General features: G+C 27.3%; 5 protein-coding genes and 15 non-coding genes; all 20 read left to right on the top strand. All coding sequences in view use genetic code 4, as the record gives it.

Annotated features, from left to right (window-relative positions):
• The first annotated feature begins 10 nt into the window (after positions 1 to 10).
• trnI(gau) lies at positions 11 to 82 on the top strand. Its single transcript has one exon. It is a non-coding gene; the product is annotated as a tRNA-Ile (tRNA).
• A 369-nt stretch (positions 83 to 451) lies between these two features.
• On the top strand, positions 452 to 523 carry trnW(uca). The gene has a single exon. It is a non-coding gene; the product is annotated as a tRNA-Trp (tRNA).
• Positions 524 to 846: 323 nt separating this feature from the next.
• orf240 (hypothetical protein) lies at positions 847 to 1,569 on the top strand. Its single transcript has one exon. The coding sequence runs from the start codon at positions 847 to 849 to the stop codon at positions 1,567 to 1,569; it is 723 nt and encodes a 240-aa protein (YP_009252421.1).
• Positions 1,570 to 2,319: 750 nt separating this feature from the next.
• On the top strand, positions 2,320 to 2,391 carry trnP(ugg). Its single transcript has one exon. It is a non-coding gene; the product is annotated as a tRNA-Pro (tRNA).
• Positions 2,392 to 2,730: 339 nt separating this feature from the next.
• Positions 2,731 to 10,180, top strand: rnl. One transcript has 2 exons: positions 2,731 to 7,557; positions 9,515 to 10,180. It is a non-coding gene; the product is annotated as a large subunit ribosomal RNA (ribosomal RNA).
• orf165 (GIY-YIG endonuclease) lies at positions 3,945 to 4,442 on the top strand. Its single transcript has one exon. It carries the CDS (start codon positions 3,945 to 3,947, stop codon positions 4,440 to 4,442), a length of 498 nt encoding a protein of 165 aa, YP_009252422.1.
• On the top strand, positions 7,880 to 9,514 carry rps3 (putative ribosomal protein S3). Its single transcript has one exon. It carries the CDS (start codon positions 7,880 to 7,882, stop codon positions 9,512 to 9,514), a length of 1,635 nt encoding a protein of 544 aa, YP_009252423.1.
• Positions 10,181 to 10,188: 8 nt separating the features above from the next.
• trnT(ugu) lies at positions 10,189 to 10,260 on the top strand. Its single transcript has one exon. It is a non-coding gene; the product is annotated as a tRNA-Thr (tRNA).
• A 676-nt stretch (positions 10,261 to 10,936) lies between these two features.
• trnE(uuc) lies at positions 10,937 to 11,009 on the top strand. The gene has a single exon. It is a non-coding gene; the product is annotated as a tRNA-Glu (tRNA).
• Positions 11,010 to 11,012: 3 nt separating this feature from the next.
• On the top strand, positions 11,013 to 11,083 carry trnM(cau). Its single transcript has one exon. It is a non-coding gene; the product is annotated as a tRNA-Met (tRNA).
• Positions 11,084 to 11,086: 3 nt separating this feature from the next.
• On the top strand, positions 11,087 to 11,159 carry trnM(cau). Its single transcript has one exon. It is a non-coding gene; the product is annotated as a tRNA-Met (tRNA).
• A 165-nt stretch (positions 11,160 to 11,324) lies between these two features.
• Positions 11,325 to 11,921, top strand: orf198 (hypothetical protein). The gene has a single exon. The coding sequence runs from the start codon at positions 11,325 to 11,327 to the stop codon at positions 11,919 to 11,921; it is 597 nt and encodes a 198-aa protein (YP_009252424.1).
• On the top strand, positions 11,873 to 13,627 carry orf584 (hypothetical protein). Its single transcript has one exon. The coding sequence runs from the start codon at positions 11,873 to 11,875 to the stop codon at positions 13,625 to 13,627; it is 1,755 nt and encodes a 584-aa protein (YP_009252425.1).
• Positions 13,628 to 14,146: 519 nt separating this feature from the next.
• Positions 14,147 to 14,219, top strand: trnF(gaa). Its single transcript has one exon. It is a non-coding gene; the product is annotated as a tRNA-Phe (tRNA).
• Positions 14,220 to 14,337: 118 nt separating this feature from the next.
• On the top strand, positions 14,338 to 14,421 carry trnL(uaa). The gene has a single exon. It is a non-coding gene; the product is annotated as a tRNA-Leu (tRNA).
• Positions 14,422 to 15,181: 760 nt separating this feature from the next.
• trnF(gaa) lies at positions 15,182 to 15,254 on the top strand. Its single transcript has one exon. It is a non-coding gene; the product is annotated as a tRNA-Phe (tRNA).
• A 5-nt stretch (positions 15,255 to 15,259) lies between these two features.
• trnK(uuu) lies at positions 15,260 to 15,332 on the top strand. Its single transcript has one exon. It is a non-coding gene; the product is annotated as a tRNA-Lys (tRNA).
• A 3,115-nt stretch (positions 15,333 to 18,447) lies between these two features.
• On the top strand, positions 18,448 to 18,520 carry trnA(ugc). The gene has a single exon. It is a non-coding gene; the product is annotated as a tRNA-Ala (tRNA).
• A 1,257-nt stretch (positions 18,521 to 19,777) lies between these two features.
• trnL(uag) lies at positions 19,778 to 19,862 on the top strand. The gene has a single exon. It is a non-coding gene; the product is annotated as a tRNA-Leu (tRNA).
• Positions 19,863 to 21,886: 2,024 nt separating this feature from the next.
• Positions 21,887 to 21,959, top strand: trnQ(uug). Its single transcript has one exon. It is a non-coding gene; the product is annotated as a tRNA-Gln (tRNA).
• The last annotated feature ends 225 nt before the right edge of the window (positions 21,960 to 22,184 follow it).

Here is a 22,184-nt window from a genome sequence, read left to right on the forward strand (position 1 = left end):
ATGAGTATAAGATTCCTTAACTTAATCGGTAAAGTGTATTCTTGATAAGAATATGATCAGCGTTCGATTCGCTGAGGAATTAGCCTGCCTATTCCTGATCCCTGACAGGTATATGATGGAGCTCCACTAATATGCAGCTGAAATAGCGATAAAGGGATAGTGAAACACCCTAGCTTGCGCGCAAGCTATAAATAAATTAGAAACAGCGTATACAAAAACAAAAATCATAAGCTTATATGTAAATACCTTTAATATAAAACAATTAAGAGAATTGACCGAGTGGTTTAAGGTGATAAGCTTGAGTTTTATTAGGTTATTGCAACCACATCCGTTCGAATCGGATATTCTCTGTAATGGGGTGTTTAAATGGCTGTAGGCCTTTAGTATTCAAGCCACAGCTTGTCCTATGCAAAGTAGCATCCTTATATGCTGTTGTAGTAGCAAAATATAAAAGAGTGTAGTTTAATTGGTAAAATAGGAAGCTTCAACCTTCAAATTCTTGGTTCAAATCCAAGTACTCTTGAGTTAATATTGATAGGTAGGTTATATACACTTATAGCCTATTCCTTCCCATTATTAACTAATTTAGTAGCTTGCTTGCGGAATCACGCAAGCTAGCGCAATAAAAAAAATACAAAATAGAATTTAGCTTGTTCTTCTTTTACGCTTCTTTTTATGCTGTAGATAGAACCAGAAAAAAAATCAGTACAAAATATTTCGCTCTAGTTTAACTTTAACCCCTATAAAATTAACCATGAAATGCATGTCCATTGGTCTAGGCTTAACTTGCTTAGCAAGTTAAAGCTCATAATCTAAAGTGGTATTCACCTACCTTACCGAACAACTATGTTACTTTCCAATTATTGCGCGTTAGGTGCAATATTAATATTTATTGTAATTGTTAGCTTTACATTATTTTATATTTATAATTTTAATCTATTTAAACCAGCTGCTTCTTATATATTTATCAACAGGTATTTAGATGCGAACTTTTTTTGATGAATATTTGGTCTTATAACATTATTTTATTTAGATATTTTTACTTTTAAGGATGTTTTATTTTTAGATAGAGATAGCAATATTTCTAATACTATCAATGTAGGAGCAAATATTGAAGTAGATAAAGATGCTGCGGAAGCTTTAGTACGTAATGTAGGGCTTTCTACTACAACAGGCCTAATGGCAGGAGCTGTATGTAAAACAATATCTAAATCAAGTTTACCTCCTTTACAAAGAGCAGGTTTAGTGTTGGCTAGTGGAGCCATAGGAGCAGGTATTCATATTATAAGTTCAAATTTAAATAGAGTAATAAGTAATAATACAACTAATAAATCGTCTTTTACTTCAACGTCTATTTTAAAGGATAATTCTCCATCTTCTAAAACTAATATTGTTTCTAAGTTAATAGATGATTCAAGGTCCGAAGGAAACTTAGTGGGTCAGGATCAGCTAGCTAATAATAGTGAATTAATGAATGTTTTAATTGGTTTAGAAATGATAACTTACGGATGTTTATATTTAATTATTATTTTATTCATGATTATATTATTGAAGTTTTATTTAAAATAATATCGGGATCCCACTGTAAATGCTGCAGGTAAGCAGCTCGAGCTTGCGCCTCAATTCAATTTATCTACGATAAAGGTGTTTAGCTCTTTTTTTTCTCCTGCTACTGCTGCGCAAGCTGAAGCTAAAGCTAAAACTAATGCTAAAGCTATAAAAAAAAATGTGTCCAATTATCTTCCTGCTCTATCTTATAATTTTTTCTATACCCTATACAGTGGATCGTGAAGCAAGGCTTGTTACAAAGTACACACAATCCGGCAAGGGTTGCTATTTAGCCGTGAAAAAAATCATAAAGCCAATGTTTGGTGCTTATCGTCTTGCATATTGCAAAAAATCAGAAGTAAGTGGAGTGTTGCTGCAACTACTGTTTTTAGGGTCAGAAGTAAGGCTTGCTATGAAGTATACACAACGCAGCTGCACAAATTGAATAATACTTTAAATTATTATTTTATGAAAATTATTCATAGTGCTATCGCTCTGAATAAAAAAACTAGTAATATATATATTTTTATTCTATTTTTTATATTATTCATATCTTTAGTACTTGAAGGTTATTATATTACTCAATTATATAATAATTTAGATAAATTTGTTGATTTACATATTAATAGATAATATTGCTTGAAGTTTTAGTTATATTTTTGAGTGTTAGTGATATAAGGCCTAAGAATTAAGTTTATATTGTTTCTATGGTGCAATTGAATCCTAAAAAATAACAATAAACTAAAAGTAATAGGATGTAAATATCAACAACGGGTTATGGCTGAGTGGTTAAAGCGCTTTCCTTGGGAGAAGGTTTTCCTGTGTTCGATTCACAGTAACCCGAAATCTTAAATGCCAAGCTTAGAACATGTAGAAATACAGTTTAAAATAAAAGATATATAAGTATTACTTGTAATTATATAAGTATATAAAGAAACTATTATGGAATTTATGCCATGTATCAAAGAGAAATATTTATAACCATAGGAGATAAAACATCCTCCAATATTTTTAACTCGCTCGCACAAAGGGGACTGATTGAAACCCAGGGTTAATAACCTTTTTTTCGTGCGAAGCACAGCTGGCTGTGTTATTATTTTTGTGTCTACACAATATGCTAAAGCTTTTAATTTTTTTAGTAAATAAGAATTGTATACTTATTTACTATTAATATAGTCTTGAAAATTGTTATTACAATTTTAGAAATTAAGGGGGCTGCTATCTCTCTGATTGTTTGCTACGTATTGTTTTATAAACAAGTCGCAAAGTAAACTGCGGGCAATGCAGAATATTGGTGAAGGTGAATAACTTCCTATAAGTTACATAAGCTCTAAGAGAAATCTAATCTCTAAACGAAGTGAATTGAAATATCTTAGTAACTTCAGGAAAATAAATCAAAAGAGATTCTATGAATAACGTGAGTGAAAGTAGAGTAGCCTATAAAGTAGAACGGTACAAAAACTGTTTGAATAAAATGGGGAACCTTCCTCAAAGGCTAAATATGATACATGAGCGATAGTGAAAAGTACCATGAGGGAACTAAACGAAAATAGTAGTTTTATAAGCAGTTCGATAAAAAGAACGTACCTTTTGCATAATGGGTCACCAAGTTAACGTTAGATGCGAGTATATGCGTAGTTAAACCGGACGTTAAAATAACGAAACAGTGTCTAAAGTTAGACCCGAAGCACGGTGATTTTACCATAGTCAGGATTATAAAAGTCCGAACGGGTGATTGTAGCATAAATCTCCGAAGAACTGTGGTAGGTGTAGTGAAAGACAACACTGACTGTGATAGCTGGTAAAGAATAAAGATGTAAGCAATCTTTAAATAGCCAGTATGTAGAAATGAACTTTCTGCAATAAACCATCAAATTGACGGGAAAACCCTAAAGCAATCTAGACCAAGCAAATGTGGTAACATCTTTGTGGCACAGGTAATGACTCGTGGTATGGTAAAACATAGATTGATATACGTAAGTATAATGGGAGATCCGCAGCCAAGCACCTTTAATAAGGTGTGCAGTTCATCGACTAAATGTTGGTTGGCTTATAGTTATAGTTATATAATTGTTGGCTTAAGATATAGTCAGACCTTACCCGAAAGGGTACAGAATAATAAATACGAAATTAAACTTTATAGATTCTTATGTATAAGGTTTTATGGCTGCGCAAGCTAAAGCTCGATAAGTATGAATAGTAATTAAGGCGCAAGCTCATAAAAAGATTTGCGGCTTCTAATAAAAAAAAATTCTTTTTTTATAAGCATTGCTTCTTATTATCTCTTAACAGAGGTAACTTTTAGGTTACACATTTTATTATTAGCCTTAAGAGGCTTTAAATAAAAGTAATTAGTTATTTAAAGATATATATTCAGTGGCCAAAGGCCCAGCACTATGAAAAAAAGATATTATACTACAGGTATAACACCTGCAATTACATATAAAAATTGTGATCAGAATAAAATTCAAATATTAAATGATAATAGAAATAAAGGAGGTATATATTGCTGGATTAATAATATTAATAATAAAATCTACGTAGGTAGCTCCATAAATTTAACTAATAGATTTTATAAATATTATAGTATTAAGCACTTAACTTTGCGTAAAACACCTATTCACAATGCTCTTTTAAAGTATGGATATAGTAACTTTACTTTAATATTAGAATATATTACTGATAAAGAACAAGTTATAAAAAGAGAACAATACTATCTAGACTTTTTAAAACCACAATATAACATATTAGCAAAAGCAAATTCTTTTCTAGGTTATAAACATACAGAAGAAACTTTAAAGTTTTTTAGAGAAGGACGTATACTTAATGAGGAAGCTAGAAATAAATTATCTATTGCAGCGTGCTTCGCCAAGGAAGAATATTACCACAAGTAATTAGAGATAAAATATCTACTAAGCGAAAAGGTATAAAACTTTCAGAAGAAACACGTGCAAAGATGGCTAAATCAGCTATAAGCCTTATAGGTGTAAAGGTCGACGTTATTAATACTGATACTAAGGAAAAATTATCTTTTGATAATTTAACAGCAGCAGCTAAACATATAGGTGTTACTAGACCAGCAGTAGCTAAAGCTTTAAAAAGTGGAAAATTAATAAAAAATATTTTCATCATTAAAGCAAAGTAGTATTTATTATTTGCTAAAGGGATAATAAAGTATATATAGGTATACTTATTATTTAGGGAGAAGGACTTCAGCTTTACCGAGAGGTAAAAGAAGTAGATTTGTTTCTGCGAAACCTATAATAGTAGGCAATTTAAGTAAATATCTTAGCAGGTACATAATTTAATCTCAGACAAGATGTGTAAACGTTTTATTTTGTACAAATTGGGGGATCATGAAGATTTTATCAGTGAGTATGTAGACTCGAAATGGCAAAGATATATCTTGAATTATCAGACATAGAATGATAAGGTTGTATGTCAAAAGGGAAACAGCCCAGAACAAGAGTTAAGGTTCCTAAATTATTAGTTGAGTGAAATTAAGAAGGTTTTTATTAAAGTCGACAAGGAGATAGGCTTAGAAGCAGCCATAATTTTATGACCTCGTAACAGAGCGCTTGTTAAGCTATAGAAGCATCGAAAATTTAACGGATCTAAACAATATACCGAAACCTTGTGCATGAACGTTTCATAGGAGATTACTTACATAAACACAATTACAATCAGAGGGTGAGTTGTGTTAAAGACACTACGACAATCATAGTTGTGTAAATAAAGATTTTATGTAATTAGTTCTATTAAAATCATTTAATGAAAAAGTTCTATTAATAACATCTAATACTAGTATTAATACTCAACAGTTATAGTATTAATTTTCAACACAGTTATAATTGTATTAATTCTTGAGTTATAATATTATTAATGCTTTTCTAATAATAATTATGCTCTTCTAATAGTATTAATACTGAACAGTTATAATAGTATTGATGCTCAACAGTTCTAGTATTAATATTTAATAGAATTAGTTCTATTAACAATATTTAATACAGGCGCAAGCTCAGTTTAAATATCGTTAAATGTATTTACAATATAATATGTCTAATTTAAATGTATTAGAATATACTTAAATGTTAGTAGATAGGGCGTTTGGGGTAGCAGAACGTTGAGTAAATAATGAATTTTATTTTTTTTAATAGAATTATAATAATTTAACTCAAGTGAGAATGGTGACATGAGTAACTAAAAGAAAATTTTCCGCCTTAAGCTTATGGATATAATTAAGTAACGGCCTCTAAGTTTATATTATCTAAAGATTTAAACGATGAGAAAATCTTTTTTACTAAGGACAACATTTTAGTGTAAAATGTGCTGGAAAAATAGTAAATATATTTGCGGGGCTCCGCCCACTAATAACAAAATATATTTGTTATCTAAGAATAAATGAATAAAACCGTACCTAGAATCTGAAAAAAGTAAGCTAGTAGAGAATACGAAGGCGTAAATGAGCTAACAATCATAAAGGAACTCGGCAAATTGACTACCGTAACTTCGGAATAAGGAGGGCTCAATTCTTGATTAATATCAAGTAAAAAGGAAGAAGCATAAAATGATGTTGTACGACTGTTTAATTAAAACACAGCACTTTGCTGAAAGATAAAAAATCTAAGTATAAAGTGTGAAATCTGCCCGGTGCCGGCTTTGGTTAACAGAGATAATTAAATATACTATTATTTGATGTCGACGGAAACCCCGGTTAAAGGCGGCCTTAACGTGAGGGTCCTAAGGTAGCGAAATGCCTTGGCCGTTAAATGCGGTCTTGCATGAATGGTGTAACGATACAACAGCTGTCTCTATGATTGACTCAGTGAAATTGGAATAGCTGTGCAGATACAGCTTACCTCTAGTTAGACGAGAAGACCCTATGCAGCTTTACTGTCACTAATTATAGAGTATGTTAGAGAATTTTCAGATTATAAGGTAATTGACAATGTGACAATGAGAATCCTTTATTTATCTTTCATATGAATGAATTGGTTTAGGATTATAAAAAAGTTATGTTTAATCTGGCTTTACTGAGTCGTTTAAAAAGATTAATTATAGAAACAATATAATTTATAATAGTAAATCAACCTAATTCAGTTTACTATTTTTAATAGTAAGTGACCTTTGGTAAGGAACTATCGCTAGGAGACAGTTTATGTGGGGCACAGACCCTGTAAAGAGTAAACAGGAGTGTCTAATAATTTATAATTATTTTGTTTGCTATTTTGAGTAGTTTAACTATTTTTAATCATATATAATTATTTATATTTGCGTATATTTACGTAAATATACTTAAGTTTAATTTAGGTAGGATTTTAACTATGTAGAAATTAGAGATAATTGAAAATATTATGTAAATTTTATTAATATTATGTAATTATAAGAAGCTTTTAGATGGAATTTAGTGGCTTAAAAAATATATTTTTTTTTTTAGCTCACGATATAAGATATAAAAATTTTTATTGTAATCTAAAATCTACTCTAGCGCAAACTCTTGTGAAGATTTATATTGTAATATAAAATCTATTCAGGCGCCAGGCGCAAGCTCTTATGGAATTTTGCTAATATTCTTCAAATTTTCTAATATTTTAGAGCTGTTTTTTTTTATCTTGCTGTTGCTTTGCGCTTCGCTATTTTTTGCGCTGCGCGAAAATGCTGCTTGAGAAAAAGGAATAGTTATGTTTTGAATATCTAAAAAGCTCAACGGCTAAATCTTGCCTTACTGTTTGATTATCTACAAATCTTACAGTTGCGTAAGCAGGGCATAGGATCACAAGATGCAATAAGGATAGATCTTGGATTATTGGAAAAGCTACGCTAGGGATGTTTGTCCTTTAATATTTTATTTTTAGAGTATATTTTGTATCTTTTTTCTTGTACGGCTAGCTAACGCAGTAAGCTATGCTCAGAAAAAATAAGAAGCAAGAAAAAATATGTTAAAGCTCATGCTTTATTAATTAATTATGTCTTAGTTAATAAAGCAAGGAATAAAATTATTAATACATATTGGGTAAATTTCAAGAATTACTAAAAATAGTAAACTTGAAGCGAAGTTTATTTTAGCAAATGCGCACAAAATAAAAACGTTCAACGACTATTAGGTGAGTACTATGTAATACAATAATCCTTTTTAAACTACCCAACATTTTTATTAAATATATTTAAAGAAAAAAGTAAAATATATTTATGCTTTCTTATTTTTGTATATTTTTTCTTGTATGGCTAGCTAGCAAGTTAGCAGCTAGCAAGCTATGCTCAGAAAAAATAAGAAGCAGCGGAGCTACTGTTTAGCATATTAGCGCAAGCTCGTTATAACTAAACAATAATAATGCAAAGCTGGCTTCTGTGCGAATCACCTATAAATGGTGCTTCTGATTTTTTTTCAAAAAAAATATGCTGCATGAATAAAGAGAGCGGCCAAAACCATAAAACAATCATGAAAATATTTAACAATAACTTGAATAATAATTCTAAGATAATTGCTTTAAGAAGAAAACGAGGAGATATAGGAAAAATAAAATATTTACCTTCTTTTTCTAAAGAATGGAAAAACATTGTTTATTGTTATAATAAAAATAATTTAAAAAATATACCAGTTAATAATGTAAATATTAATAAAATAATTAAAAGTTATTTTAATTTATATTTCAAAAATCATAAATTCGTAGGTTCTAAAAAATTTATATTACTTAAAAGAAGACGAAATTTTTTAAGAAGAATATATGTGAGTAATGCGGAAATTAAACATACAAATAATAAAGCAATAATTACTTTATATACTGTAAACAGAGAAAGCCTAATATTAAAAGAAAAATATTTAAAAATAAATAAAAAAGTTAGTAAAAATTTAATAAAACGTTTTTTATTGTTATATAAAAAAAATGTTGCTTGCTCCGTTTCCGACCAAAGCAGTAGAATATACGAAATATTCCATAATTTTAGCCTTAAAAACAATAAATATCTATACGAATATACTTTTTCAGCTGATCGACCAATACCAAAAAAAATTTTTTTAAATTATAAATTAAAATACTTAAACAAATTTATAAAATTCCAAAATATTTATTTGAAAAAAATATGAAGTCTTATTATTAGTAAATATTGAAATACATATTTGAAATTATTAAGAAAATATGACTTAATGTATTCTCTAAATAAGTATAAATTTAATAAACAAATATTTTTACCTATTTTAAGCAATATATTAAATAAAATAATAAGAAAAAAAATAGAATATAATATAATAAATTTGAAATCTATTGCATATAATACAGATCTTTTTACTAATGCTTTAGCTTTAAAATTAAAAAGAAGAAAAAAAATTGCCATTATGAAAAATATGTTTAGTATATTAAATAGAGCTTATTTACCAATCGTTGATACAATAAGAGCTTGCAGATCTCATAGGGGATATAGCCGCTCCTCTTTATACAATAAAGGGGATCCCTGTTACAAAGCAGCAGGGATAGGAAGTCTACACTCACAAGCTCAAAATATTAATTTATTTTTAAATGCTCCGCATGAATATAAAGATTTAAAATTAATTTCTATTTTAAATAATACTGCTGCTTCAGGGTATACGTACCATTCGGATCAGAAAGAACAAATAGGTGCGTTACTAGGTAGCAGAAAAAATATGCAGCTGAAAAATTTTGATAAATTATTAGGTGATTGTTTTAATACTAAGCAAATTCATAATACAATATACAATTCTATAGGTTATAAAAACATGAGAGGTATAAGATTAGAAATTAAAGGTAGATTAACTAAACGTTATAGAGCAGATCGTTCTATATATTCACTAAAATGAAAAGGAGGATTGAAGAATGTAGATTCATCCTTCAAAGGTTTAAGTTCCGTTTTATTTAGAGGAAATTCTAATTCAAATGTATCTTATTCAATATATAACTCAAAACGTCGTATTGGAGCTTTTGCTGTAAAAGGTTGAATAAGTGGTGCTTAGCAGTAAATATTAAAGGAAATCTTAAATATATAGAATAAAAATGAAGACATAGTCTGAACCATTTTGAAAAAAATGGAAATAGTATAATATGATAACATATAGAACAGGCTAATTTGCGCAAGAGTGTACAAAATGAGTGCGCGGTTTGGCACCTCGATGTCGGCTTAACTTATCCTCATGGACGCAGGAACTATGTAGGGTGCGACTGTTCGTCGATTAAAAAGTTACATGAGCTGGGTTAAATACGTCGTGAGACAGTATGGTTTCTATCTTCTAGAGGGAATTAGAATAAAATAAGAACAAACTTTTGTACGCAAGGAACAAGAAGAATTTAACTCAAAAAGTTAAAAGATGGTTACTAACCTATGGTTTACCTGTTGTTTATGTGCCTAAATATTAAATATATATATGCTTTTGTATATATATATCTTTTGTATTATTATACATAGGGATGTTTCTTTTACTAAGACAAATGTATAGCATAAGCACGGCAGGAACGCTAAGTTAGTTAAAGATAAGTGCTGAAAGCATATAGGCACGAAACTTATCTTAAGATATTTCTTAAATATACGTAACATACTATTACGAAACTTATAGGCTTTATCCGTAAGAATCATGAGATTTTAAAGAATAAAGTACTAATTTAATAATTCACTATTTATAAATATATCTATGCCTGGTTAGCATAAAAGTAAATGTAATTGTTTTGTAATCAATGGAAGCAAGTGCAATACTTGCACCGGGCTAACTTATATAGTATTATTAGCGATCTTTATATTTGTAATACGAGCTTTTAGGTTGATATGCGCTATTGGGCTACACCCGACAAGCTAAATAAAAAATATTCGCATAAAAAATAGCGAAGCACCCAAGGCAGTCTGGAGGGATAATGAAACACCTCTTAGGTATGCTTCTCTTGTTAGGTAAGGCATATTTAAGTTAAATAGTAAAATGTGAGGTTAATAGGCCATTTACTATTTGTTAGAAGATGCTTTGCTTGTAATCCTTTGTTTTAATGTTTCTGGTGGAAGAGGTCTAGGGATTTATTTTTATTGTATACAAAGCTTCTTGTTAAGCAAGAAAAAATACGCAGCCTGCGCTTTACTAATAAAAAAATTAGAAACAGTTTTTGTGCAGCAGCTGCGCAGCTGCTGCGAAGCAAACAAGCAAGTAAGCAAGAAAAAATCAGAACCAACCAGCAAGATGAGTAAGTTAAAACCCTGTATTGTTTTTACTGCGAAGCTGGCATGCCTAAGCTAGCCTACTAAACTAATAAATTAAACAAGAACAAATCGAAATACGAAGCACCCTTAGCTCTAGTGTAAGCTGATAATAATAAAAAAAAATATAAGAGCTTGCGCTAGTCAGCGGAGGACTACAAAAACAAATAGGCAGGACGAATTATAATACATTAAAATAAAAAGATTAGTAGTCAAGCGGTTACGACATAGCTCTTTCAATGCTACCACCACGGGTTCGAATCCTGTCTAGTCTATACTGCGGTTTGATGTAACAGTAACATATCCGGCTCATGCCCGGAATATATAGGTGCAAAACCTATAGCCGCGTAAAAGGGTTATAGCTTAATTGGTAAAGCATACTGCTCATAACAGTAAAAATAAGTGTTCGATTCACTTTAGCCCTAGCACCTCACCTATAGTCTGGTAGGGACCCCTGCACCAATAGAATAGGGTTTTAGGATATGAGTACCGCTATTCTGTAAACCTTTATTTTTATTGTTCTATTGAAAGAAAACCTATTATATTTTATGTAGTAACTCGTTGATAATGCAAATATTTTAATCTATACAATGCAATTTATACTAAAATTATCTATTTGAAACAATATAATCATTACGATGAAACACACAAAACCTATTTTTATTTTAGGTTTACTAACCATAATTGTACTATGCTCTTTTACATTAGAGATAGTTACACTAAGCTTTGATAATATTATGCAAGTTTTAACTGGAATTAAACCAATTTTGTTGAAGTTAAAAATAATAAATTATAAAGGTATGATAATAAGATCTAATATATTAGCTTTAAAGATTAAACCTTTATTAATTACTTTATTATATGTAGGGGCAGCTTGTATAACTTTTATTTTAACAAATTGAAAATTCTTTATATACATAATACTTGTTTATATATTTGTTAAATGCTTATTAACAAATTTTTACGTGAAGCATTTTAAGTTTAATAATAAATTAAATATAAAGAATATAACCGCTATCTGACAACAAAGAAAAAATATTGCTCCCTTTTTAATAAAGCTTTTCTTACTAATGATACCTATAAGATTCTTCATTAGAATATGCATATTTACATTATTTAATTTCCATAATGATATTCTATGTATTATATTACTAGTATTATTAACTTTACCCTTTTTTTGAATATAATAAGAAAATATCTTGCAGCAGCTGCTGCAAAACAGCAGCATAATAGGGAAAGCAACAACGTTAGTGAACAAGATTATTTTTTATTTAACGATTATGTTATAAAAAATATCAATTTATATAATATAATTTATATAATATTTACTATTTTAATGATTAACTATTATTTTTATTATTCTTTAGCTATCATATTTTTATCTTTAATAATATTAATATTATTAGTTTTATATTCTATGTATTGGGGATCAGAAGCACCTACTGTGGGGGATACACAGGAGAAGCAGCAGGATCTATCACCTAATAATAATATTCATTTGCAAGCTACAGGTCCACCACTGCTAACTTTTACTTGAGCATGTCTTATGGATAATTTAGGTATGTATCTAACATGAGGAGCTTGTAAAGGATATAATGAACCTGATTATGTACTTAGCAGTAAGGGTTTTAATATAAATAATCAAATAAACTATTATAATCAATTTGTATTAATAAATGTAAATCCTAATCACTTTAATTCAGATATAAATGTCAATAGACATGAAATTGCTACATGCTATAATTGATTACATAGATGTGTGGCTCCAGATAAGAACGGTGTATGATTAACAGAAGAAAAAGATATAAAGCATGGGATAATTATAGCGAAATCTAAAATATTGAGTATGCTTTATATGCAGCGATATATTGTATCTACACAAGCCGAATTTAAACAAGAAGTAGGTACATTGAATTACATACCACAAACTTTATTTAAAAATGATAAATTCATAGGTTCAGTTGGAAGAATAAATGGTACATTGGTGATCAATTTTTTGAAAAATGATGGACGACTTACATCTAAAAGAGAATTTTGACCTTCTTATTATGTACATGACGAAAGCCTTAGACATGTTAATCAAGAATTAGAACCAATTAGACATACTATAGAGTTTTTGGAACAAAAATATGGTATTTATATTCCTAATAGAGATAGCATTGAAAATATTATAACATTTACAGAATCAGAAAAATTAAGGGGTGGAGATCCGTCTTTAATAAAAATAATGAGACCTTGTCCTTTATTTTCGGATTTACACACTATGTATGAAACACCTAGTAAATATTTTCTTTGTTGAAAAAGACAAGATTGAGCGAATTTAAGGGATGGGTCTTTATATAATAGAGTTCTAGCTTTAAAGGGTAATGTTCAGTATCATCATAAAACAGAAGAAAATAGATATCATAGTGAAATTATATTAAACGGATTGTATTGTGAATATTTAAATACTAGATTAGCTACTTTTTACCCTTTAGTAAATGTTGAGGCCGATCTACTTTTTAATTCAACACGGGGCCATTTGTTTTATAATTATAAAAGTGATAGTTTAAAAAATATAGTGTTATTCAGACAGGATGATTTAGATATCTTTCATTTTCAAAAATATTGTTTAATAGATATGACTTGAACTAGACGGAGATTGCTAGAAAAATTGGAAAATGATAATCTATATTCTTCTTTCTATGTTGTTTCTGCCAACAGAATTACGATTGAATTATTATATATTGAAAGACCTTATGGTGAACTACCTAAGATTTATAGTATTATGGATTTAACTAATATAAATACTAGTTCGATAATAAAGGCTTTTACACCTCCAAAACAATCTTATAACATTTTAGATAAACAAGATGGTGATACATTAGATAAATTATTAAAATATAAGTATTAATAGGCAAAGGATAGAGTATATTAGAGTACTCTGTACTTCTTGCTGATTTTTCATATCCTCTGAAAAATACAAAGCAATATCTTACAAAGGATGATAACTTACATAAGGAAAAATAGTATAAATTATATTACAATTAGTTTGTAGTCCTCCGCTGACTAGCGCAAGCTCTAAAATATAATAAATTATGAATAATAAAAATAACAATAATTATAACATAAGTATAATACTTATAATGTACTATCCTGAGACAGAAAAATACAAGTTTTTAATTTACAAGGCTCCGCTGCTTCGCAGGAAAACAGGAATAAACCGGGGATTTATCTGACTCCGACTCCGTAGGGCTGATAAATTTTCACCCTCGGGACTACGAAAAAATTGAATTACTAATAAAAGCTACATAGATTCTGCTAAAAAGGGTTACCTGTTTTTCCAAGAGTGCTTATTTCTTATCCCTTTCAGGGATCAAGCAGGAATAAAAGATAAATATTTAGTGTTAAATACATAATATACTTTAAATAAGCTCATGTAACTCAATTGGTAGAGTGAAATATTGAAGCTATTTTTGTTATAAGTTCAAATCTTATCTTGGGCAAAGGTATAATAAATATCTTTAACGAATTCATCTTATTTATTTAAGATTATATAATACTACGGTAAATATACTACATCTTATGCTAAGCCACTTGTGCTAAAGAGAGTTGTACGTTTAAGTCTAAGTGCTGAAATTTGGTAGACAGAGGTTGCTTAAGCCAACCTGGGTAGTACCCATGAGTGTTCAAGTCACTCCTTAGATACAGTATTTATGTACTATTTTTAGTTAGTAAAAAAAATGAAATTTTATGAATTTTAAATAAATTTATTCTTATATGCAAAGAAAAGAAATATATAAAGATTTAAATAATAAGTGTGGTATTTATCTTTGGACAAATATTGTTTCGAATAAAAAATATGTAGGATCTTCTATTAATTTATCCAAAAGAAGACCAAAAATTACTTTAGTAAGTATTATTTACAATCAGAATTAAAAAAAAAAATAATAGTATTATTTTTAAGGCACTTTTTAAGTATAACTATATTAATTTTAAGTTAGATATTATTGAACTTTGTGATTCTATATTAATTATAGAAAGAGAACAATTTTATTTAGATAATTTAGAATTAAAGTATAATATTTTGAAAATTGCAAGATCTCTTTTAGGTTTTAAGCATAGTAATGAAACTAAAGAAATATTGCGTAAAAGAATGACAGGTAAACCTTTTTTAGGTAATAAAGAAAATTTGTATTCCAATTGAAAATCTTTAGCATTAATTGTGAAGAATATTAATACTGAAGAAATAATTCACTTCCCTTCTATTAGAAGAGCATCACAATTTATTGATGTGCATCATTTTCATATCTCACTATGTTTAAATAAAAAAAGGATTTTATAAGGGTAGAGGCTATTATGTGACTAGAATTATATGCAGATAATTTAGGCATGTAATTTAGATAATAGAATCTTTGTATAGTATTTTTTACACCTGTTTTAAATTCCTGTATCTCTAATAAAACAAGCCCGTATAGCTCAATTGGTGGGGCAGAGCGTTGAAGTTGCTTTGATTGTAAGTTCGAGTCTTACCGTGGGCAGTGAAGGGACTTTAGTATAATGGTGAATACATATGACTTTTAATCATTGAAATGTAGGTTCGATCCCTACAAGTCCTAAAAATAATAATTAATTTTACTAGCGAGCTATATAAAAAAAGTTTATTAGCTGTACATCTATTTTAGATCTTATAGTAATATAAAGATATAACAAGAAAAGGTTGTCATAGGTAAGACAATATTTAGCTAATGGCGGTGTAATTTGGATGTTCAACTCATGAGTCAGAAGATCTTGCTTCTTTTATTTATTTTAATTATATATATCAAAATGAAAATTTTTAATGTTTTAACATCTTTTTTTTAGATTTTTTACACCTGTAAATTTTAGTAAGGTTATAGTTATATTATTTGTAGGTTTTATATCTAGATATTTAATTAATAATTATTTTAATATAAATGTATTTACAGAATATTTAACTCTAACTTCTAATTTTTTTATTCAGGGTTTGCTACTTTTATTGTTTTTGTTCATGAATTTTTCTCTTTCTTTAATGTTAATATTTTACCTGGTTTTGTTTGAAGTATGTGTCAAAAAATGAGTTTAATATATGAAAATTTGTTCGTTAAACCTTTTATTCTAAAACTTGGGCTAATAATATTTATATTTATCATGTAAGTCGTTCTGTAGAAGAATCTAAAAATCATAATAGTTATGATCTTTATTCTTGTAGTTTATCAAATTATGATTATTATTCTATAATTGCTCAAAAAAATCCATATGAAGAACAAGGTGAGTCTTCACACTCTCCTTATATAAATCAAAATTCACAATATTATAGTAATAATCAAGCTTCACAAACTTACGTAGGCTCCGCCTACTCAAATAATAAAAATTAGCCTGAGCAAATGGAACAATATCCTACTCAATATGATTCTAGTTATAATGACGAATATTTGGATCATAATATTTCTCGTAATTATAATACTAATTATTTTACAACTCAACAAAATTATAACTATCCTGCTGAATAAAATCCTAGATTTTTTCGTCTTGATACTATTGAACAAGATGGTATAGATATAAGTTTTAATACCCCCTGACAATTCTAATCAACAAAGGGCACCTATAATGAGTAATAATACAACTCCTTCTGCCGTGACTACATTGTTCTCTAGCGAAGCCACTGCTCAACAATTAAGTGTAAATTCTAATCAATTATCTCAATCTAGTATAACTACTACTAATGATACAAATCATGCTACTATAGGTCCTAATAGATCATAACATCACATAAATTGAGAAGCTAGAAGGTATCAAGTAACTAAAGCTTTTGAAGATATTGCACAACCTCCTAAATTCAAAGAAGTAGTTGTACCTTGTGGTACAACTAGAGGTAAAGTATCTTTGGCTATAAAATATTATTATAATAAATCTAATATTCATACTTTATTAAATATCATGATATAGCCAAACGTAAATTGTTCTGAACTCTTTGATAAAAAGGTCGTGATAATTCTTAAAGTTACGAAGAGTTCAAGAGAAATTTTGATCCTAATACTAATATTTTTAAAGATATAACTAAAGCTACTAAAGCAGATTTATCTGAATAAATTCGTAATTTATTAAATTCAAACCCTTTTGGTTATCGTTCTCAACGTTCTGCTAGTATTGCTCCTAGAGATATTAGAAGAGTAAATTACAGTAATACTCAAAATCGTTTAAATGAATTAAGTGCTACTATAAATAGAGCTGTTAGTCTACCTAGAGATAGAGTTATTACTTAACCTAGAAGAGATAAAGTTACTAGTTTGTCTAGAAGAAGATAATATAATTTATTTAAATATATTATAAACTTTAGATAAAAATTGTCTCTTTTTAAAAACAAACAACAAAAAATTATAAATAAAAATTTCAACTTATTTTTCATGCGAAGCGCGAAGCCGTAATAATATTATAAATATTTTAGTTAATATTTTTACAATATTTATTTTTGACTTTTTTACACTATTATTGTCTAATAATCAAATAGATTACTTCAATATTTTTATTGAATTTATTATTCTTCTATTAACTATTTTTAATAGATTTATTAGTGAAGGACTTATAGGTATAGATTGCTTTAATAATACTACGTTTCTAAATTTTAGACCTATAAATTATATTATTAATAGTGATTGTAGTTTTAAAGATAAGTGTATACGTATATGTCATTGAGTCTTTTGAGAACAGTTTAATAATTATATAAATTTTCATTATTTTAAAGACCATTGAAATTCTAATAATAAATATATAATTTTACTTAAAGATAAATATTAAGAGAAAAAACATAAGGTTGTTGTTTTTAATAAAACTCTTGCCTGATTTTTAAATCGTAGAAATAATAATTAAGTTTTCTGTACATGAAGAGGAAATTATTGCCTCTTTTTATTTAATTAAATAACATTCAAATTAAATATATTTTTTATTACATTATAGTATATTATACTATAATATTCAACCTATTATATTTTACTACCAAAAAATACTTAAAAATAAACAATGTAATAATTATTACAATATTATCTTTATATTTAATAGCTGCTACATTGTCAATATATGGTTTTTTTTATGACTTAGATATAATTTCAGTAGATACAGAAACTATGAATTATTTAGATGAATTAGATTTTACAGTGGAATTCCTCGTCCATAATACTCAAATTATAAATAATAATTATGGAAATATTGATAATGCATGATTAAGATTTTTAAATTTGTTTAATAATAACAATACTGCTCATTTTTCATATCCTTTGGGTCAGGGTCAGCAAATTAAAGATACAGAATTAAATAATATTTACTATATTAATAATCATAGAACTACTGATTATTATTATAAAGTAGAATGAATTGATATTTATTGCTCTGCATAAAAATATAAGTATGCATCTGCTCACAATAAAGAAGTTTTATTTTTTATAAACTGTTTTACAGATGTTTTAGATGAATTATAATCAATTGAAAAGAACTTAAAAGCAAAAGTTTAGATTATTATAAAGGGACATAGTTAAATATAATATGTATCCTATATAAGGAAGAATAGTATAAAAATTATTACAATTAACTCTGTTTAATAGATTTGGTTATTTTAAATGAATTAGAATCCATACAAAATAATTTATTTAAAACATCAAAAATATAAATGTCATTCCTTATAAAAATTGATTATGAATATAATACTACTTTTAGTAATTAGGGGGTATAGTTTAATTAGGTAAAACCGTAAACTTGCACTTTGCTATTTTGAGTTCGATGCTCAATATCTCCATAATAATCAGTAAATATAGATCACATTATATTGCTGCTATAAATTAAGCTGCGCAGTGTGCACTTACTAAATTATATAAATTAAATATTCAATAATATATTTTCATTCATATAAATAGTATTAATGCGACTTTATTATCATTAATTTTAAGACAAGAGAGGCTGGAAATATAAATAAGATAAGCTTACACTTTAAAATAAGGCAGGTAATTGAATATAAAATTCTTGTTTACAATTACATCAAAAAGGTTGTTGTATATTCTATTTTAATTACATCTATATATCCTAATGTATGTATAATGTTAATGCTACTATTATTTATAGTGGAATTGATAGGATAATAGTATAGGATAATATCTATTATACTAAAAAGGCTTGCTTGGGATCAAACGGGTATAGGTTAAAGGTAGACTTCTTGGTTTCCACTCAACATGTGTCAGTGAAAATATGAGTATCCGTATCAATACTTTATTTTATATTATATTAAGGGAAAATAGTATAAAAATTATTACGATTAACTTTGCTTAATAGATTTGGATGAGATCTCCAATTTTTCCACCTATGGCATTTGGCTCTTTTTATTAGAATAATTTAAATAATGATAATGACAACAAAACCAAAACTGAGGAAATTATAATTTCCAAATGAATAATTCAGATACTATGAATAATAATTCAAAGAACAAAAACTTAACTCATCTAACTACAAAAATGGCGGTTTTAAATAATTCAGTAGAATGCGATCTATGGAGAGTAGCTAATTTATCCGCTTACATGAAACTAGATACGTTTAACATATTTTCTATTATCGTAGATGATTCATTTGAATATCAAGCTATAGAAATATAACATCCTTGTAAAGTAACATATATTGAAATAGGAATAAAATTATTTGTAAAAAATTGCTTAGAGAATAAATAAGGAAGACTTCTGAAGACATAATAAAGATACTTTGTATATTATAAGGAAAGGTAATTATTCAGATATTAAACATTTGTTTCCATTATCAAAGATACTAATGTAAGTATAGTAAGAGGTTCAAGTAAAAAATCATACATAATAAGTCCGATTGATTTTAGATTATCTAGCTATCTATTGATTCTGTTTAATTTATATTCTAAAAAATTTAATATAGAAAATGCTTTTAATATAATAACGAAAGATAGATATTTGCCATCTTTAGAATAAGTGTAGGTTTTAAATTTATATAATATGTTAAAGGAATATCTCTATTGAAGTCTAAAGCTTAATTATTACAAATAGATATGCTGAAATTAGGGAGACAGGGTGGCTTTAGGTGCCATTGATTTAAATATCGTATTGGTTCAAGTCCAATTATCTATAAAATAGAGAATTTGTCTCTTTTTATGCAACATGCAACAACATTAAAAAAATAAAAAATGAAAAATTTTAAATACAATTTAAACCCTAATTGAAGAACTGAATTTGTGTAAGTGTAAAACGGAGGGGGAGGATGTTTTCGTGTACGTGTAGGAATATATAAAAAAAACATTCTATAAGATTATCAATTGCACCATCTTTTAAGGTAAAATTACATATAAAAGATCTAAGTTTACTATTAGAAATTAAATCTTTTTTCAAAAATAACGGTTATGTTTATGTATATAAAACTTTTGCTATAGTGTACATAAATGCAAAGATTTCATTGATATAATTATTCCTCATTTTAATAAATACTCTATCTCTCTTATAACTGAAAAGCAAAATGATTTTGTTATTTTTAAATAAATTTTAAATATTATGAATAAAAAACAACATCTTAATATAACAGGTCTATCTGAAATTATTAAGTTAAAAGCCTCACTTAAAGGCTTACCTTGTAATATAAAAGCATTATTTCCTAATTTGCTTTCAATGAAAAGACCTAAAAGTTTACCTATTCTAGTTAATATAGATTATCATTGATTTGCAGGGTTTTTCTCCGGAGAAGGATGCTTTTTTGTAGGTATTTATAGATCTAAAATAATTAAAACAGGTTATTATGTTAAACTATGTATAAGAGTAGGTCAACATTAAAGAGATAAAATATTAATTAATCAGTTTGCTAATCTATTTAGTTGTGGTCAATTGACAGAAAGAGAAAATTTGACAGAATTTTATATATCTAATTTTAAAGATATATACTTAAAAGTCATACCTTTTTTTTAGATATAAGGTGATAGGTAATAAGTCATTAGATTTTCAGGATTTTTTCCGAATTGCTGATTTAGTTAAGGATAAAGCTCATTTAACTAAGGAAGGACTTAAAGAGACCATGATCATAAAATCTCGGATGAATAGAAATAGACATTAATATCTTAAAGAATTTCATAGTTTTCTTGTGTAGCCATCCTTAATAGATTAGGATCATAAATTTTAATCTTCTTATTAAAAATAATTGATCCAAATAATCTTTATTATTTTAAATTAAAAGTAAATGCAACTTTAGATAAAAGATCATATACTTTAAAGGTATTACATAACAATAAAACTATTTATCACTTTAGCACTAAAGCCTCTCTATATTTAAATATAAGTAAAATAACATTAACCAAGTATTTCATTGAAGATAAACTATGAAAAAATAAATTTAAGTTTATAATATTATCTTAATATATAATTTAAGATGTCTCTTTTTAATATTATTTATAATTTATACAGTATGAAAGGAAACAATTACTTAACTTATCTAAGACCTACTATATCTTATAATCGTCCTAAAAAGAAATAAATTTGAGCTAAAAATAAACTCAGATCAGGTATCTACCTGATCTGATATAATTTAATTAACAATAAAACTTATATTGGTAGTGCTTATAATTTAATAAATAGATTTTTCAAATATTTGTCTTATAATTAAACGAAAGAGATATATAAATATATTAGTAAACACCTTGCTAAAGTATAGTTATAATAATTTTAAATTATAAATTATAAAATATTGTGTAGTCCTCCGCTGACTAGTGCAAGCTACTAGTGAATTAATTCAATGAGAACAATACTATATTGATCTCTTAGCGCTTGAATATAACATATTGTAATTTGCAAACTATCGTTTAGGACACAAGCATTCACAATAGGTTTTATAAAATATAATAAATTATAAACCTAGACTTGAGACTCTATAAAAAATGAGATTAGCTAAATAATTATAAGGTTACTATATTAATAAATAAAAAAGACAATAAGATAAAAATATTTCCTTCTGCTGTTCGTAATGCGGCTAGATATTTAAATACTTTTCACTAGAGCTTATAATATTGTACGGATAATAATGTGTTATTTAAAAACACTTTTGTGGCTGGGCTTCGCCCCGCCTCTAAAATTAAATATTAGTACAATATTTAGTTATTTGTAAATAGCTATAATATTTCGTCGTCTAATAGGTAAGACATAAATTTTTGGTATTTAGTATTGGGTGTTCGAATCACCCCGAGATAAAAAGAGAAAGTGTCTCTTTTTGTAGTCCTTCAGTGACTAGCGCAAGCTCTTAAATAAAAATGGTAATATGAATTATAAAAATGATAATCTAAATAAAACACCTGTTGTATTCTACTCTAATATCTCAAAAAGCAAATATATAATTTGTAGAGCTTTATTGAAATATATTTACAACATGTTTAATTTATAAATTTTATAATATTATAAACCAAATTTATTAATAAT

The sequence above is a fragment of the mitochondrial genome of Hirsutella rhossiliensis, assembly GCF_020360975.1.
Source record: "Hirsutella rhossiliensis isolate USA-87-5 mitochondrion, complete genome".
Lineage (NCBI taxonomy): Eukaryota > Fungi > Ascomycota > Sordariomycetes > Hypocreales > Ophiocordycipitaceae > Hirsutella > Hirsutella rhossiliensis.